A 19,476-nucleotide genomic window follows, 5' to 3' on the forward strand; every position below is an offset into this window, starting at 1 on the left:
GGTAATATTTACTTTAACGGCTGTAGTACCGCGATGTGGAAGGCAAGGGGAAACCACCACATAATCATCTACGCACCTACTACTCTCAATTTATATAATGACATTCTTAAATTCCTACTCTAAGAGCGTGTTCACGGAGCCTTCCGAAAACTCACCCGAGACCGATGACAATCCCTGTATACATAAGATGCCAGCTATTGACATTAGTACGCTCGGAATAGATAATATATTGAAATCGCTGAGTCCAAATAAATCACCTGGTCCAGACGAAATCCCTTCTCGCGTATATAAAGAACTGGCCTCAGCAATTGCCCATTACTTGCAGTTAATATTCAGTAAATCCATCAAGCAACACGAAGTACCCAATGACTGGAAAATCGCTAGTGTAACGCCTATATTTAAAAGTGGGGACAAGGAAAAGCCATCTAATTACAGGCCGATATCTTTAACGTCCATCTCTTGCAAAGTCCTTGAACACATCGTAGTCAGCTCGGTAATGAAACACCTAGACGCGCAAAACTTATTAATGGGAACTCAACATGGATTCAGGAAAAGCAGATCGTGCGAAACTCAGTAAGCGCTTTTCGCCCACGAGTCTCCGGGGAAGACAACATTCCAGTAGACGCGATTTTTCTTGATTTCAAAAAGGCATTTGATAAAGTATCCCACGGAAAGTTAATGATAAAACTAAAATCTTATGGTCTAGACGAAGATGTCATTTCCTAGATTAGAGAATTTTTGAGCGACCGCGTCCAAAGAGTAGCATTAGACGGTGCAGTCTCCAATGAGGTTAGAGTCACTTCTGGCGTTCCTCAGGGTAGTGTCATTGGCCCACTCCTATTCCTTCTTTATATAAACGACATTGGCGAAGTAGTGCAGAGTAAGTCACGATTATTTGCAGACGACGCTGTAGTTTACAGAGAAATCCGTTCCAGCAAAGATATAGATGAACTAACGAATGACCTTGCTGCTATCCAAGCTTGGTGCGATGCTTGGCAGTTAGAATTAAATTAGGAAAAATGCGTCGTAATGAATTTCTGGAAGAAGAATAACTCCCTACAGCGTAACTATATCATTCGGGGCACCCAGTTAAAGGCAGTTGAATCCGTGAAATATCTAGGGGTTAGACTCAATAATGATCTATCGTGGAATAAACATATTCGAGAAATAACCGGTCAAGCTAATCGTGAAATGGGTTTTGTTAAAAGAATATTAGGAAAGTGCGACGACAAAGTGAGAGAAATTAGCTACTTTTCCCTCGTTAGCCCACATCTGGAATACGCTGCCAGTGTTTGGGATCCTCACGTAAAAGGCTTAATAACAGAGTTAGAACGCGTGCAAAGAAGAGCTGCCAGGTATGTGAAAGGTCGTTACGATAGTCTTGTTAGTGTAACTGACCTCTTAGATAAACTCGGATGGGAATCTCTGTCGGACCGTAGATTGAAAAATAGACTAAACCTTTTAGATAAATTCAAGAGCAGTGTCTTTTCTGACGAAGTTATATCTTGCGGACGCCAACATACTGCGGAAGATCAGATCATATAAATTAAATAAGAGAGATAGATTGCAGAACAGACAGATTCCGGATGTCATTTTTTCCACGATCAATAAGAGATTATAACGGCAGCAATAGAACTCGTAAATAGATTGCATGACTTGTAGTGTAGCCTACTAACCTATGTAAATCTTAATGCATGTTTCTGAATTTCTATTCTATATTCTATTTCTAACAGCATATATTAGTAAAGTTTGTTATTATACGGGACGTATTTTGGACGGTGTGGTGTGCATGTGGGAGTCCAAATGCATGCTGGTGATTGATCACCCCCTGCCAAACACCCTAGAGGTGGCTCGCAGGGTATTATGTAGATGTAGATGGAATTCTCTCGGGTAAAATATTCCGGAGGTAAACTAGTCCTTCATTCGGATCTCCGGGCGGGGACTACTCGAGAGGGTACGTCGGTCAAAGGTGTTAGAATGTTAAGGATAGGAACATGGAACGTTAGATCACTTCGTACCTGCGGTTAGCTAGAGACCTTGAAGGTGGAGATGCGAAAAATGAACCTCGACGTATTAGGCATCAGCGAAATGAAGTGGCCCCAAGAAGGAGACTTTTGGAGTGGAAGCTACAGAATGATACTCACAGGATCGCTAAATGGTAATGGTATCATGCTTAGAAAAAGTGCCGGAATGCGTGTTAAAAGCTACCTGCAGTTTAATGAAAGGATAGTAATGGTGAAAATAGATACTAAACCCGTAACTACTGTAGTGGTACAGTTTTACATGCCTACGTCCTATTATGAAGATGAAGAAGTAGAAGATGTCTACCAAGATATAGCGGAAGTTATCAAGCAGGTAAGAGGGGAAGAAAATCTTATTATTTTAGGTGACTGGAACGCCGTTGTCGGCGAAGGTCAAGACGGAATAATAACTGGGAAATATGGGTTGGGTAGGCGAAATGAAAGAGGAAAAAGGCTACTAGAATTCTGCACGGAGCACAGGCTAGTGGTTGCCAACACTTTATTCAAAAATCCCCTGCGAAGAAGATAAAAGTGGAAGATGCCAGGAGACCTTAGAAGATTCCAAATCGACTACATTCTAGTGAAACAAAGATTAAAGAACCAGTTGAAGGACTGCAAAAGTTATCCAGGGGCAGATATCGATAGTGACCATAATTTAGTTATGATGAAATGCCACCTTAAATTTAAAAAGTTGAAGAAAGTCGTGAAAAACATATGGAAGGTTGAAAAATTAAGGGAGGCTCAGCATCAACTAGCTTTTTAAAGAGGCTGTAGAAAATAAAATAGTGGAGAATACGACCAACAAACCAATGGAAGAGAGTTGGAAAACCATTAGAAGTGGTCTGCAGGCAGCAGCTGAGGAAGTTCTTGGTAAAAGAAGAGTCGTTATGAAAAAACCATGGATCGCGCAGGAAGTATTTGATCTTATTGAAGAAAGAAGAAAATACAATGCTGCGAAAACAGAGGAAGGACAGAATCGTTACAAGAGAATAAGGAACGAAATATGTCGTAAAGCGCGGAAGGCTAGAGAAACGTGGATGAAAAGTATTTGTGAAGACGTGAAAAACAATTATAAGCATGGAAAAGTAGAGGCCTCCTATAGGATAGTGAGGAACCACTTTAAGGAAAGGGGCGTACGATGTAATACCCTTAGGGACAAAAACGGAGAACTAATGATTGAAAACGAAGAAAAAGGGAAGAGATGGAAGAAATATCTGGAAGATTTCTACAAAGGAAGCAGCCTCAGAACGAATGCTATCGAAAACGAGAGGGAAGTGGATGCCAATGACATGGGAGCCCCAATTTTAAGATCGGAATTTGATGCGGCTGTAAGAGACCTCAGTATAAATAAGCGTCTGGCATTGATGACATTCCTGCAGCACTAATGAAAAATTCAGGAGAGAAGACGTTGAACCAGCTATACAAAATCATTAGTGAAATGTATTCCACAGGTGAGATACCAAAGGACTTAGAGAGGAACATTATAATACCTAATTCTAAGTAGAAAAGAGCGGAGAAGTGCGAAGATTTTAGGACCATTAGCCTTACTGCACATGCGTCAAAGATACTGACAAGGATCATCTATAGAAGAGTAGAACGAAAAGCAGAAGAGTACTTGGATGAGGACCAATTTGGATTCAGAAAAAACAAAGGCACAAGGGAAGCAATATTGGCCCTAAGACTGCTCATAGAGAAGAGAATGGAAAAGAACAAGCCAACATTCGTTGCGTCTGTGGACTTAGAGAAAGCATTTGACAACGTGGATTGGAGCACAATGCTTGGAATCCTAAAGGAAATTGGGGTTCTTTATAATGACAGGAGAATCATCCACAGTTTATACAAAAACCAAGTAGCCGTGATAAAATCAGGGCCCAGCTGTGAAGAAGCAAGAATTAGGAAAGGAGTGCGACAAGGCTGTACATTGTCACCCGTAATTTTCAACGTTTACATTGAAAAAGCCATTAATGAAATCAAAGAAAAGGAATTGGGAGTGAATATCAATGGAGAAAAAATTAGCATGCTAAGATTTGCCGATGACATAGCCGTTATAGCAGAAACAGAGAAGGATTTGAAAAATATTCTGGTTAATATGGGTAGGGTAATGGGTAAATATCAACTGAAAATAAGCAAGAAGAAACCCAAGATGTTAGTATGCAGCAGAAGAGAAGAAGTCAAGACTAACATTAAAATAGGGAAGCAGAAACTGATAGAGGTGGATGAATTCTGTTATTTGGGAAGCAAGATAACTAGTGACGGGAGAAGTAAGAAAGACATTATCAGCAGAATAGTCCAGGCGAAGAGAGAATTCCACCAAAACGGAGACCTGCTTACAGCGGGATACTTAAATATGGAAGTAAAGAAACAATTTATAAGAACCGACATCTGGAGTACGACAATGACCGCAGCGGAGAAAGCAAGGATAGAGGCCTTCGAAATGTGGTGCTACAGAAGAATGATGAAAATCAAATGGATCGACCGAGTTAGTAACGAGGAAGGCCTAAGAAGAGCAGGAGAGAAGAGAAGCCTCATGAAAACCTTAACAAGAAGACGGAACAACTTTGTAGGCCACATCTTGAGACATGATGGCCTGATGAAGACAATCGTCGAAGGGCAAGTGGAAGGCAAGAATGGAAAAGAAAGACCTCGAACAAAATATATGGAACAAGTAAAGAGAGATGTGAACGAGAAGAAATACGTAGGTGTGAAAAGATTAGCTGATAGGAGAATAGAGTGGAGAGCTGCGTCAAACCAATCCTAGGATTGTTGACCAATAATGATGATGAATTAAGAACAATAATAAACGAAGAAGAATAATAATTTTCTAGTAATAAACCGAAATGTGTGACTCCTTGACCCGTATATGCATTGTTCAATAATGGTAACGCCGGATTTTTTATCTGCCCTTTACCACCGGCTGACCCTCTTTTGCGAATCCCTTGGCTTTTGAATGGAGCCATTCTTAAAAGGGAGGAGACCACACTTGAACTTTTATTAAATTTTATGCGGCTCATTACAGTTAAAACAAGTAAATTTAAAGTGAGCTTTTGCAGCTAATTTAATTTTTTTGAAATATATAAAGAAATAAAAAACCAGTGAACGACCTGAAAATAATATGAATACAGTTTTTCCACGTCGGGGATTCGATATAACGATCGTCATCATCATAGACGCACGCTTACTCCACTAGGCCACCGCACCTGATTGCAGTGGGGAATTTATAATGCGTAAAACATAAACTAATAGTGAGAACAGGGGAAAATACGCAATAAATGCACAAGAAACAATCATTAAATCCGACATAAATCGGAATAAAATTATCAATTTGCAAGTAACATCTCCCTTTGAGTGAATATAACTTCACGCGCAAACGAGACAATTTCGGTGAGTGACCAAGAAAACAAAAATAGTAAGGAACACTAAAATTTCTCGAGAAACAGAGGTGGCGCCATAAACTTTGTCCTATAACTTTTAAAAGTGACTGTACGCAGGACAGGTTATACAGGACGTAAAAGAGAAGAAATACGTTGCTATGAAAAGGCTAGAGGTTAGGAGAGTGGAATGGAATAGTGTTGTTGACTTGTGATGATAATAGTTCCCCAAAAGCCCACTACCAACCGTGTGGCTGCGGGGCGTTGTTGACTAAAAGAAAGGAAATGCGAATATGATGTTCCGCCTAAAAATTCCGTCATTGCTCGTGGGAAAACGAATTCCGATTCCTATCTGTTCGGCAGCGCAAACATCTTTATTTATTTTATTAATTAGAAGGACTTGCACATTTTTTACCATTCTTTATTTCCAATTTCAAATCACAGATGTACGTTAAATCTTTATCCCAAATCACATGAACCCATTTTGCACCTTGAGTCATCACCTTTGGGTTTAATATAATATGTTTGCCGTCCATTGTTCCCCGCCAATCACATTGCTTTCCCACGTCCTTTTCCTTATGATTGGGCCAAGGGCGTTCGCGTCTTGTCCTATATAATCCTCCTCTTGAAGATTCGGGTCCTGTCGCCCTCTTTATTACTTGGTATATGTGACGATCGATTTTGGCCACAATTTCCCAATGTCCGAGAAATATAAGTGTCGAGCGGAACTTTGTCTTTGAGTTTAATTTCGTCAAGTATTTCCATGAAGCACTCTCGTCACGCTGTTTTATTTTCACCTGAGGCGTCCATTAAGAGATGGCTTTAGTTAATTGTTTTGGGTCACGTAGCGTTAACTCGTGACGCTAATCGCTCAAGGCAAGCTCCTCTTGAAAGACTTTGGTTGTTTGGGCCAATGTTTGGAGCCATGGTGACACGAACGCTGTTTGCGCGTCAAAGGCTTATCGTCCCATTCGCATCGAACGTGTTTTAGTTCTCTTCGTCGCCGCGTAGGTGGTTTCCTTCCGCCTCGCCGTCCCTCGTACAGCGGTCCTCGGGTGGAGCGGCAGCCTTTCGGGTGCAGCGGGACTGCTGCACCTCCAGGTCTTCGTCGGGGTCGTCCGAGAAGCGGACTTTAAGGACCCCTGGAATGGCCGGCACCTGCCGATTGATCATGGAGAATTGATCACGGTTAGATGAGTGCCTCGATTTATTCGGGCGGAGGATGTGAGGATGGGAAGGAGCGAAGGAGTCGCTGATTCCCATTCTCATGGGGTGAGAGAGCATGGGGAGAGACAACACCGACACAAGCAAATAACATTATAGATCTCTTAAAGAATAAGGTTCGTAATGAAAGCGTCCTAAATATTTAATTCAATCATAAATGGCATTAACCCTGCAGGACTCGCGCCCCTTTTTGGAACGCGAGTACTCGCGCTGAGCCTGTCAGACTCAATTTTCTTTGTCAAGTCCTCACGCATTAAAGTCGATTATTTTTCCCCTTCTTTTGTTTAAATCTAACTAATAATGCTGAAATGGTCCATTTCATGAAAATCAAGTCCATTTACGTCTGATAAAATATGTAATTATTCCTTCATATCGAGTGTGATAAAAAATAGATTACCTTTACTAGTTATTGATTTATTGACTCGTAAAACCAGTACTCAGTGTTAATATTAGGACAGAAAGAATATTATAAGGCAAAATTAGCTATGATCATTATTCTGCAAGCATGCACCATACAATAAATGTGCTCGAGACAAATACACTTTCCACTATTTTCGCAGACATACCCAGTAAATATATTTTTCGTGTATCCACAGTCTGCACACATTTTTCAAACTCCAGTGCACTTTGGGTTCTCTGTTTTTTTAGTTGCCTTTGGTTAATCTATTCTGTTAGTCTTGATAGGCTCGTCTTATAATTAGCCCTAACTCTTTGGGGAGCGATTTTATTGTTCCCCTTCTTTACGCGTGTTCATCTACGAGCCCAGCTGACAATTGCCTAAATAACGCTCTCCGAGATTTCGCTTCTAAGTTTTTGTTTCCGAGGTAAAAAAATGTAGGAATTTACCACAGCAATATTTAGCATAACGTAAATACTTGGCATAGGACAACGCATTGTGCATTTCTTGGTGCATTGTATGCTGTGCATAACTGATTTAGTGTATCTACTCCCGATTTTGTCATGTCATAAAAAGGTATAATTTCTGACTTTCTTTCATCTCCACTAAATTCATAATTTTTTTTACAGTTCATGGTTATATCATAAACACAAATTTATTCTTTCTTGGAGTGTATAACGAAAAAAAACAGTTCTTGCAGAAATCAAATGAAATGGATTTCTTATTTTTTTGTTTCAACGAAAAAAGTAGGCAATTCCCGCTTATTTTTCCAAATTGTTCCAATCACGGCAAGTCCGAATTTCAAGAGTTCATTTACTTAACTCTTCACGATATAAGAAGGGCTGTTGTTGACCGAAAACGATCCATCAGGTGGTTTACCAGCATACACTTCAAAGTTCTAAGTATAAAATATTCTAGCAACTACCTAGCAAAGCAATTTTTTTCATCCCGTATTTGTTGGGCATACTTGGGATTTATTGCTGGAATGCGAAAAGACCTCGAAAATTCACAATTTTCTCATAAATGGTTCACCAATTCAAATTCACCAATAATGTAAGAACTTTTACGATTGTCAAATTTTTCAAATATCTCATGAAAACAGCTATCCTATCATTTTTTGTCTTCTTTTCTGTTATTATTTGTATTTTCTATAATTTTCGCAAGCAAAAAATCACTGCCAGCATGCTGAAACAGAATACTCACGGTTTTGTGGCGGAACTGGCGCAGTTGAAACTTCAGCGAGAAGAGCACCTCCAAAATCTGTGCACTCTCTAGTAAGAATGACCGTGTCCTCCGAATTTTATGGCCGCCGAGTGGCGAAGTGAATACACTTTTCGAAAAGAGGTGTGATTTTAACGAGCCGTAACTTATAAAATTGTGTGAAATCAATACAAGTAGCTTACTTTGTGTCAACTATAGCGCGCTTGTAATTACAGTAGGAAGAGCAACAGTGGCTTCTCATACATACTCCCATGTAAATAGTTGTGACTTTCAAAATATCAAGCCGATTTGGCAGAAAAAAACCTTTACTAGGAGTATAGTGTTAGAGGTTATCCATAACAGCCTGCATTGTGTCTGTACAGGCAATCAGGGAAAAATAATAGGCTAAGAGTAAGAATCAAAAATGAAAGGCGAGCGCTCGCGTAGAGCCTGAGGGGCCCACACCGCGTGCATACGAAGCTAAAGTATCACCTTTTGATAGGTTGATCGGGATATTCTGCACATGTAAAACGTAAATAAAAGAGTAAGGAAAAGGTAGAGGAAATCTAAGCGCATTATTGAGAATTTGTCAAGAACTATTAAGAAAATATCAACAATGTGAGCCTGTCAGGCTCAGCGCGAGGCATTAATAAGCATAAAACTGTAAGTGCTGGTTTTAAAAATCATCTGATACGAAGATAACCAGTAGTAGAAAATTTATTTATACCATAAGGCAGATTTCGATAGCTTAAGGCATGAAATAGCAAAATATAATAAAAAGTTTAAAGATTTTAGCGAAAACCGTAACGTTGAATATATTCGGAATGCTTGTCGTAGTTTTACTCAACTAGTCATGGATAATGTCATACCCAGTGAACAGAATGAAATAAATGCGGAACGTAAGAGGAGCGTATAATGGTGATGTCCGTAAATGTTTGAAGTCACAGCGTGCGTTCAAGAATGAACAACGCCAGACAGGATCACCCCGAAGGAGAACATGAGAAATCGTCTTAGAGAAATGTAGCAGAGGGAAATAAATTAAAATAACGTCTTTAAAGACGGTCTTACGCGAGGGATGTTCAAGGCAATAAATGTACGGCAAGGTCGCTCAAGAACAGCGAAGAAGAAATAGGCAGGGACAACTTCGTAAAAGCGCAAATCCTGAACTCCTCCTTCGAAAGCGCATTCTCTACGCGTCCTCAGAGAAACGCCGCTATCACTGCATTTCGAATGAATTGCTCTTTTCCCTTCTGGCGTTTATTCAAATTTTTTTATAAAATAAGTATCTCCTACATGTCGATTTCATGCTGTAGAGTCATGGAGTATTTTACGGTATGAGCTTAAAGTTTGTATTCATCTAATATGATTCCAATTTTGAGCGTTCAGCCGTATGCTTCGTCTCCATTCGCAATAAAAATGTGAATATTTGTGAGGATAAATGTGATGCTACGCCTTGCTGCCCCGTCATTTTTTCCAATACTCTGTCGTTCACATCCCATTCACCCAATTAAAAAACGCAGCGCTCGAAATAAATTGACTGATGTAATGCGATGTTCAGCGTATCCACTTAAATTTCATTTTGTACTTAGGACTTCATAGGGTAATCAAAACATTTTGTTGAAGCGTAAATAAACACTCCGTTTAAAAATATTAAAATTAGGGACCTTTGTTCATTAAATGGAGCGTTAAAACAAGTCATTATCTACGGAAGGTCGCAGCCGTCCTTCACGCGGTTCAGCTAACCCTCCGCGGTTGCACTAAGTCCTTCAGTACTTGTTCGTTCTACATCATAGAAAGTTTCATTATGCTTTTACAAGTACGTGTTTGGGTAACAAATTCATATGTTTTCCTTGAATAAATCTGACGTTATTTGAAAACTGCCGTCCAAGTACCCACAACCTTTAACATTACCATTGATTATTGAAACATAGGGAAAGCATTTTTCAGATAACTCTTAAACCAATCAAAATAAGCCTTTTTAAAAATGAAAATTGTACGTTCCGTTTTAATTTTTCCAATGGTATTTAGAGAAAACTTTGCTATTCCTACCTTATGGTCACTTATTCCCTCAACAGTGCTCACGTTTATTGCCTGCTAAGATACATTTGTCGCTAATAAATTAAGAATACTCTCTCCTCTATTTGGTACGGTTGCTATTTGAAATAGTGAATCTGAATTATTAACGACTCTCAGATCACTTTACCTCTTTCACCAGAAATGAAACTTAAGTCTTCTTCTCTCTTCAGTGAGTAAAAAATGTGATGAGAACGGAAGCGAAAAGGCCATGAATGTTAAAAATGCACTATTGGGTACCACAAAATTAAAGTTATCTAAAGAACTGTTGTACGCTCTCAAGTCTACCGCTAATATCAATTTGAATGACCATTCAAATAAAAGCCAATCAAACCAATACCTGAGGTAGCCCTGAAAAGGGCATTGTCAATTAGCTACGATCACAGACGATGGAAGCATTGTCAGACACATGAGCGGCTAAAAGCCTTGTCAGGTTGTTATATATTTTATTTATTTGGATAAAAGTACGTCAACGCTCTAAAAAAATCAGCGTACAATTCCCCCTTTGTATGGTGCCTACTTCTCCACACATATTCCAATGTGTCTGAAAGTACTCCACGCATTTTCTACCGATCCTTCTCCTCATATCCCTCTTTATTGTACACCACAAATTTTCTATATTCTGGGTGTGGGTCAACTTTTCTCCTGGCTTAACGAAGTTGACCGAGTGGTTTACAACGTCGTGGTGATATCCCAGCCCACTATAACCCCTCCACATATCCGTCTTCATGATCGACCCCTTCTTGACGAACTTTTGGATCGGTGTCTCGGGTTCCTCTATCAATTCCTCCCAATACCCACTTGGTCCTGGTCATCCTGCCACGATTGTACTCCCGGCGACCAAAGGCGCTCTCGTCAATCTCTACGATGTGTCCTGGGGTACTTGAAGGTAACCCAGGAAGGAACTTGGAAAAAATGGTGGGGCAGTAAGGTGTATCATCACATTTATCCTTACAAATATTCACATTTATATTATGAATGGAGACGAAGCATACGGCTGAACGCTCAAAATTGGAATCATATTAAATGAATACAAACTTTAAGCTCACACCGTAAAATACTCCACGCGCTACAGCATGAAATCAACATGTAGGATATACTTATTTTATAAAAAAATTTGAATAAACCTGAAGAAAACAGGCATTGTACAATTAAGTTATTAGAAGAAAGAACAGTACATAATCATATCAGAATCGTTCGGTAATCGAGTTGCGGTACAAAATGTGTAAAACAGTTCATTGCTTGCATTAAAATAATGTATAGAGAATAAGAAAATGTGATGCGATTTTCCCATCGTTTTCATCATTATATAAATGTTGACACATGACATGAAATATCATTGGCATAGAGGTTCTTCCACAGCAAAGGAAAAGAGGTTATTGACTATATAAGATTTTTAAAATTATTTTTTCAGGATTATTGGACCCTTTCGAATGCTAATGCCATCTGTGTAATTATGATTGTTGTTACTAAAAAGCGGTTGAAGGTTCAGCTGTGGAATTAAGACTCAGTGCATCTAGCAAGAGGAAACATAAAAATGGAAAAAGATATTCGACCGGTACATGACATGACGAATAAATTTTGACAGTCGGAAAGAATATTAGCGACTTGCATTTTTTTAATATTTTGGAAAAGGGATTGATCGGTGACTCTTAGAATTTTTTCATTGTTTCCTGAAAACACAAGGGAGACTAAAAAAATTACCTATAGTGAGTACGAGGCCATGTGAGCATATATAATAATCATTTTCGTTGTCCATCTTACAAAACTACGTCGAGGGCAGGGGAAAGTATTAAATTATTTCCGTAAAATCTATTTTTGTATGTTTTTTTTCGTAACGTAATAAGTATAACTCCACCTCAAAAATGCCATAAATAACTGTTTGCATAAAATATCTTTCATAGGTAAGAGAAATAACCCATATGGCATCCATAATTCTGGAAGAGTGGAGTAAATATTAAAGGTCTGTCCGGAAAAAAAACGGGAAGTTTCCGCCAATTTAATTTTTTCGCGGGAGAATAGATGGCAACAGTTTACTTTTTATGAATTTTAATTTAGTTTTTCTTATAATAGCAAGGTATAAAATCAATCTGTCGAGTAAAAGTCACGGAAATCCGTTGCACTGAAGATAGGGGTGAATTAACGAACAAACTGACAGCAGTCCAAGCATGTTACGATGCGTGCTAGTTAAAGTTAAATTTGAAAAATTGCGCAGTGGTGAATTCTTGAAAATAACCTACCGGCAACGAAGATATTTCATTCAAGGTACAAAATTTGAGACAGTACACTCCAAAAGATTAAGGAGTTAGACTCAATAATGATCTATGGTGGAGTAAACATATTCGGGAAATGACAGGTCAAGATAATCGTAACTTGGGTTTTTTAAAGGGATACTAGGAGAGTGTGACGACTAAGTGAGAGAAATTAGCTACTTTTCCCTCGTTAGACCCCATTCGGAATACATCTTCATGTCTTTGATACCCTGAGAGCCACCACTAGGCTGTTTGGCAGGGGGTGATCAATAACTACCAATGTTGTCATCCTCATGAAATAGGCTTTAAGCATAGAAGTTAGAACGCGTAGAGAGAAGAGCTGCCAGGTCCTTAGTGTAACTAACCTCTTAGAACAACTCGAAAGGAATCTTTGTCTGACCGTTGGCTGGCAACTAGATTAAACCTGATATGTTAATCCAAGGGCAGTTTATTTTCCGACGAAGGTAGCCAGAAGGTAGCCTCATGCTTACTGGATGCTGGTGATCGATCATCCCCTGGCAAACACCTCTGTAGGAGGCCTGCAGAGTAATATGTAGTGGTAGATATTGGCTTCATTCTGCTGTCTCCCTAGGCCATAGAAGAGCCTCGATAATAGCGTCAATGATATAAATCTACTTTAACTACGAATGAATGTGCACGTATAAAAATGATGTAGATTATATGCTTTCATTTATCCATTTCTCCATTGAGGAGCGCGCTAGTGGGGATTCTTTTACGTGCTGCATACTGGTGGTTGGTCACCCCCTGCCAAAGACCCGAGAGGCTGCTCGAATGGAGTTATGCAGATGTAGAAGAATAAATAAAGTAGTGCAGGTCGGTGAAAACTCACACCCTGCCAAACACTAATATTTCTATGACCGTGCGGTGTGCATATGGCGGTCCTGTTGCATGCTGCATGTTGGTGATTTGTCACCCCCTGCCAAACACCCTAGAGGTGGCTCTCAGGGTATTATGTAGATGGCGATTACATGCTTTTATTTTTCCATGCGCATGTGGTGATCTTGGTGATTGGTCACACCCTGCCAAACACCTTTGAGGAACCTCGTCACCAGAATTCCTGAAGCACGTGGATAAGCTAAAAATTGGGGTGGGTGGAGAAAAAGGAGCTTTTCGCGTTCCTCCCTCCACTCACAAAATTTCGGCGTTGCCAATTCAGCGGAGGCAATGGGCGTCAATTTGATCACTTTTCGTAAAATCCTTATTTCTCATCGTAGAACCTCGATCAAAAGACGCATTTAATCGCTCAACGGCAATGAGCATGATAGGTGTAATTGTTTACCTCCAAGTACTGGCATTAGTAAAGTAAAAAATGTACTACGAAAGGTCATATCAGCAGCGGTTACCTCATACTGTGACGCCCGTCTCCCGAGGACCCGGATTATAGCTGAGAGCCCGATGCTCCCAACGCTTAATGGCTCGGAAACGTGGACAATAGGAAGGCGGACGCGAGTTGATTCGAGGCCTTCGGAAAGTGACTGTGGGTAAGAATGGAGGAGGCGAAGTGGGCGAAGGGGAGGAGGAACTAAGAAGTGCTGGACGTGTTGGGTGAGGAGAGGAAGATTAGATGCGGAGGAGACAGAAGGCATGGATGGAGAGAGTACTTAGCGGGGAGGAGATGTTGAAAGCTGTGTTGGAGGGCAGAATGTTGGGTAATCGAGGGAGAAGAAGGAAAAGAAAGGAAATGATAGAATTAAAAAGGGAGCGAGTGTTATTGTGAGTTGGAGAGGGAAGTTCAAAGGGCGCCTGACAGAACGCCTGTATTTGGACTCACCGCATTAGCCTTATCCATTTCACTCGTTTTTGAGCTTTAGGCGATGTTAAATGTCCTTGAGAAAATATTCACAGAAGTTTGCAATGGTATCGTGGCGAGTGCTGAAGAAAAGTTCATTGATGAGAGGCAGAGCGATAAATGTGAGCATTTTCCCCCATCAGTATCGTGATTTGATCCCAAATTGCGTCCTATATCCGGAGTACTTCATGGCATAGCACCGCCTCCCAACTTTCAGATAGCCTCTTGTCTGATTCATTCCAGGGCACAGCGGGGAGCTTGTCAACATCAATGGAGCCATTCCAATACACTGATCTTAATATTCACACGAAAGAAGAGTAGATAGATTGTGAAAGAAACCTATTTTTCAGATTTTCATAGCCAGCGGTTTTTTTTTTGGTTCCTTAATGGGGAACATGCACAATTTTTTTAAAGTACTAGGATAAGAAGGTCCCTACCTCAAATGTACTCGGCGAAAATGTTTTGGATTAATGATTTTTTAAAGCTGAGTTATCTTAAATTTCATCGACTGCTTGAAAACACGACGTCATCGGAGCATTGCGCGTGACGTCACGGCACGGTATCCACTGATGACAGACTGAGGAAGTGGATAGAAAATCTGTCATTGCAGGGACTCGAACGCAAATATGGCGAAAATAATTGCTGTTTTAATGTCAAACTGTAGATTTTGAATATGTTGGGTTTCCAAGGCGTTGTTGAAATTAATGTTGTTTGGGGAGATTTTGAAAGATTGAATGAAAATAGTTGAGTTCATCACATCATCACTGGTCAACAATCCTAGGATTGGTTTGACGCAGCTCTCCACTCAGTTCTCCTATCAGCTAATCTTTTCACTCCTACGTATTTCTTCTCTTTCACATCTCTCTTTACTTGTTCCATATATTTTGTTCGGGGTCTTCCTTTTCCATTCTTGCCTTCCACCTGTCCTTCGACGATTGTCTTCATCAGGCCATCCTGTCTCAAGATGTGGCCTATAAGGTTGTTCCGTCTTCTTATTAAGGTTTTCATGAGGCTTCTCTTCTCTCCTACTCTTCTTAGGCCTTCCTCGTTACTAACTCGGTCGATCCATTTGATTTTCATCATTCTTCTGTAGCACCACATTTCAAAGGCCTCTATCCTTGCTTTCTCCGCTGCGGTCATTGTCCATGCCTCACTTCCGTATAGGAGCATACTCCAGATGTAGGTTCTTATAAATTGTTTCTTTACATCCATATTTAAGTTTCCCGCTGTAAGCAGGTCTCTCTTTTGGTGGAATGCTCTCTTCGCCTGGGCTATTCTGCTGATAATTTCTTTCTTGCTTCTCCCGTCACTAGTTAGTTATCTTGCTTCCCAAATAACAGAATTCATCCACTTCTATCAGTTTTTGCCTCCCTATTTTAATGTTGGTATAGTTGAGTTACACGCCTAAATACTTTTCTTGATGCAGTAAGTGTATTGCAGCATAGACCTTCAATAGAAAATCGAGTGAAAACCATATAAAACGTGCATAGTACCCCGTCGCTCAAGTACTACCTCTATTTCCTCGGCGGAGAAGGTTTTTTCTAGTGCCCCAAAGGACACAAATAAGAGAAGAAAGTGGTTGATAACCTACAGAATGGAGTTAAATCCTATGTCTACAGGATATTCTCAAGATAAGTACACCCTTGAATCAGAGTTACCGTAGGGTATTATCGAGTCGCTGGTTTTCTCGGGTGGTCATCAAATTTAGGATGTGTCACTCATTTCACTTTGTAAACGACCCTAAAAATATACCTATTAGTTTGCTCATTGTAGGATTAAATATAAAGGAAGGTGGCTATTCACGAGAATAACTCCTGATTACGATTAAGCCACAGGGAAAAATAAGGAATATACAAGAATTATGAAGCTTTTGGCAAGGTAAAGTCAATATTTATTACTGTGATGCCCATAACATTCGCTGCATTTCTACGCCAAACCTGAAATTTCGACTCGTTTTTGCAGTGGGTCTTGGTTCAAAGACAAGAACTAGAGTAAAGACAGCGTAAATAGTACGTGAAAATCATTTCTGTTCTATCTAATTGGGGAATGAGGGGCAAGAGTACGTATCTAACAAACAATTATAAATGTCATGCATTCAGGTTTAAGCAATAATTTTTACCTTTACACAATGTGCTCACTGTTACATGTAATACTATACTTATCTTCCATCGCTGCAGAACAAAATTAAGAACTGCCATTATTTATCAAAATGTAAGAGTAAAAATTGGAAACATGCGCCTCACGTCCTCCCATTATGGGGCAAGGGTTCCAATCACAGTTTTCCAACATGAACTTTTTCTTTCCAGAATACGTGGTGATAGGTTCTTTCCTCCATATTTTGCATTCACGACACATTATCCAATCAAAAATTGGTGGATATCTGAGTACAATTTTCCGCAACCTCCATGGTCATAATCTGTTTTTCCGGTGAAGTGAATTCCCGATTGCCGTCAACAAACCGCCACTTACAATTAGTGTCTAAAACCTTTACCTTGTTTCTAGATATCTTCACGTTTAGTTTCTGGGTGTAGGGGGAACTCGTGAGTATATCAGCCCCACTTTGAGTTTCTACGCCTTTTTTGCGCTTGCAATGCTTTTGGACAATGTCCAATGTTCTCAAGAGGGAGGAATATTTCAGGGTAAAAAAGTTTCCCCGCCTTCTATGTTCATTTTCTCTCCCGGAGTCCCCTCTTTTTTTAATTTCGTCTCTTCCTCGTTTCGAATACAACTTTTCTGAGGCCGATGAAGGTAGGAAATCAGCCAAAACAAAAAACCCTTCGTAGCATTCCCTATTATTGCTGCTTTCTCATAGGGCCGCTCGAATGACATTGCTGCTTGTAACCGAGTGATTCCTCTTCCGTCGTTCACTTATCAAACATGTTAAAACTTTTCAGAGGGCCAAAAAAAGTTTGATCTACTGGCTGAGCTTTGCGTGAGCTATGAGAAGGTAAAGACATTACGTGGATGAAGTTAGTCTTACAAAATTCTATCGTAGGAATGTAAACATGGGAGATATGGTTGTCTAAAATGAGCAAGACTGGATCATCAGCAGAGAATTTCACATTTTTCTTAAAACGTTTGAGCCAGTCAATATAAATTTTTGAATTGATGAATACTAAATCAGTCGTTAGCAAAAGAGTTCCTGGAGGTGCTCCAACTGCTAGCTCATTTTGAAACCCTTTCTCGGAAAAATTAGGCCGGGGCGATTGTACATTCATGACACGGGTAGTTAACACAACAACAGGCGGTATGATGCACACCTGCGTATAAAACACCTAAAACAAGTATCAAAAAAGTAGAAACTATGAGGTCATAGAAAAAGCAATAGTATTATAAAGTGGGGCAAGAGTCAGCGCCCGTGGGGCAAGAGTCCTCATGCGGACACTTGCCCCAACTACATTTACTACAACACCTAATACGCCACAACACAACTACATGGTGAGCCGCGAACCTGCTAACTGCATGAATGTTTGAGGCTAAGACTACATATAAAGTAACAATAAACGCCCAAAACACATATAAAAATTACGCGGTCCTACAAATTAGATCAACGTTGCGTAAAAATGAAAAATACGAAAAACTTACGTTCTGTCGTTCGTTGCCTTCTAATGAAAGTACCTACCCTTCTGTTACATTCAGTCACGCAAATGAAACTGATTGACTACAAGTGGCCTTATCCCGGCAGTTAGAGAAATATTTCGGAAAATGAGTCATGCCCCGCACTACCCTATTTTTTATTACCTGTCGTATTGTGTCTTTTAAAAATCCCCCAATCAAGTCAATTTGTCCTTAAAAAAACTCTTATAAGCTCGACGATGATTCTTACTTCGATCTCTTGCAATGAGGACTCTACTCTCCTAGCGAATTGAATGGTGTACCGCGCGGTTGCGTCATAAGGCGTTTCAGGTCACGTGACTTCTAGCGATATTGCAGAACTTTTAATTAGCGTTTAATGGCCTAGGAGAGTTTTGGTTTATATGCTTGGACTCGTTAGAAAATTTTCTAATCCATGGGACTTATTAGCACGATGAATAAATTTATTGCATGATCTCTGCATTCTCTTCGGGTTTCCACCGCGTCCGTTGGCTTTCGGCGACAACAGTTTCGCTGAAATCGCAGTGAGCTTCAGGTCGAAGGCCTTCGATCTGAAGAAGATTACTGCAATTCGCTGACTGTTGTCGCCAAAACCCAACGGACGCGGTGGAAACCCGAAGAGGATGCAGAGATGATCTGATCAACGCCGCGAAAATCTTCGAACCAACAAATTTAATGCATGTTTTCCATAGTGTGTTCGTTATTCTATGGGTCTTGAGGCGTGGTGATCAAGATCCTGGAACATCTCGTGGCTTGTGCTTTGGGGATTAACGCGCGTCTGCCAACCATGGATTCGCGCAATGAGGGGTCACGTGATCCGGAAATTACCCATTCGAATGTAGGGCCGCGCATGCGCTGAAGCCCACGCACATCGCGTACCTTTTGCTGTTGCTGGTTGAAGCAGCCGAGACAGTCGTACTTGGGATGCAGCCAAGGCCTTTCGCCGCCCAGCAGGGCCGTGGCGGCCCGAGACGCGACCACGTGGGCCGCGAGGGCCGCCAGCATGGCGATGGTGCGGTGCGGCGCCCCCTGAGTGCCGGAATCGTCGTCGAAGAGCGGGTACCGCACCAACGCTGGGACGTCCAACTCCGGATCACCTGCTGAAAGACGACGTGAAAAATGTGTTTTCTCTGCAATTTCAACCTTGGTCATTGAAAAGGCTAGGAAAAAAACTATGCGAAGACTTCACATTAATGTAACAAAAACGGGGAAATTAAACAATAATTTGTTCCACATTTAGACCTAGAATACAATAGTATTGCTGGAATGCGGATGGGCCACTATTGGCTGATTTCCTTCCCATGTCCATTCGCTTGTGGTTATTTCGACCGGACGCCAACTTGGCGCGAGAGAAGTCGACTTATATTCAATCCACCCTTACGGAGGAAGCACTTTGCGTTACCCATACGTCAGCGGCGATATGGCGTTCATAATGAATATTTACGCGAGTTTGACGTTAGGTCCATTTTGAATTGGCGGCAAACTTACCGTGAAACTTAGGAACTTGCAGTGCCGTATGCATTTTTTTCGTGTGTCT

General features: G+C 40.5%; 1 protein-coding gene across 1 annotated transcript in view; it reads right to left on the minus strand.

The window, feature by feature from the left end:
- Positions 1-5,794: 5,794 nt before the first annotated feature.
- Positions 5,795-19,476, minus strand: part of LOC124160087 (high-affinity choline transporter 1-like) — a 215,605-nt gene continuing 201,923 nt past the window's right edge. Inside the window, exons 12-13 of the mRNA XM_046535807.1 lie at positions 18,819-19,036; positions 5,795-6,547 (exon numbers count right to left, since the gene is read on the minus strand). Of these exons, the coding sequence (XP_046391763.1) occupies positions 6,377-6,547; positions 18,819-19,036 (389 nt within the window). The 3' untranslated portion in view covers positions 5,795-6,376. The remainder of the gene's footprint in view (positions 6,548-18,818; positions 19,037-19,476) is intronic.

Source organism: Ischnura elegans, chromosome 6 (genome assembly GCF_921293095.1).
Source record: "Ischnura elegans chromosome 6, ioIscEleg1.1, whole genome shotgun sequence".
NCBI lineage: Eukaryota > Metazoa > Arthropoda > Insecta > Odonata > Coenagrionidae > Ischnura > Ischnura elegans.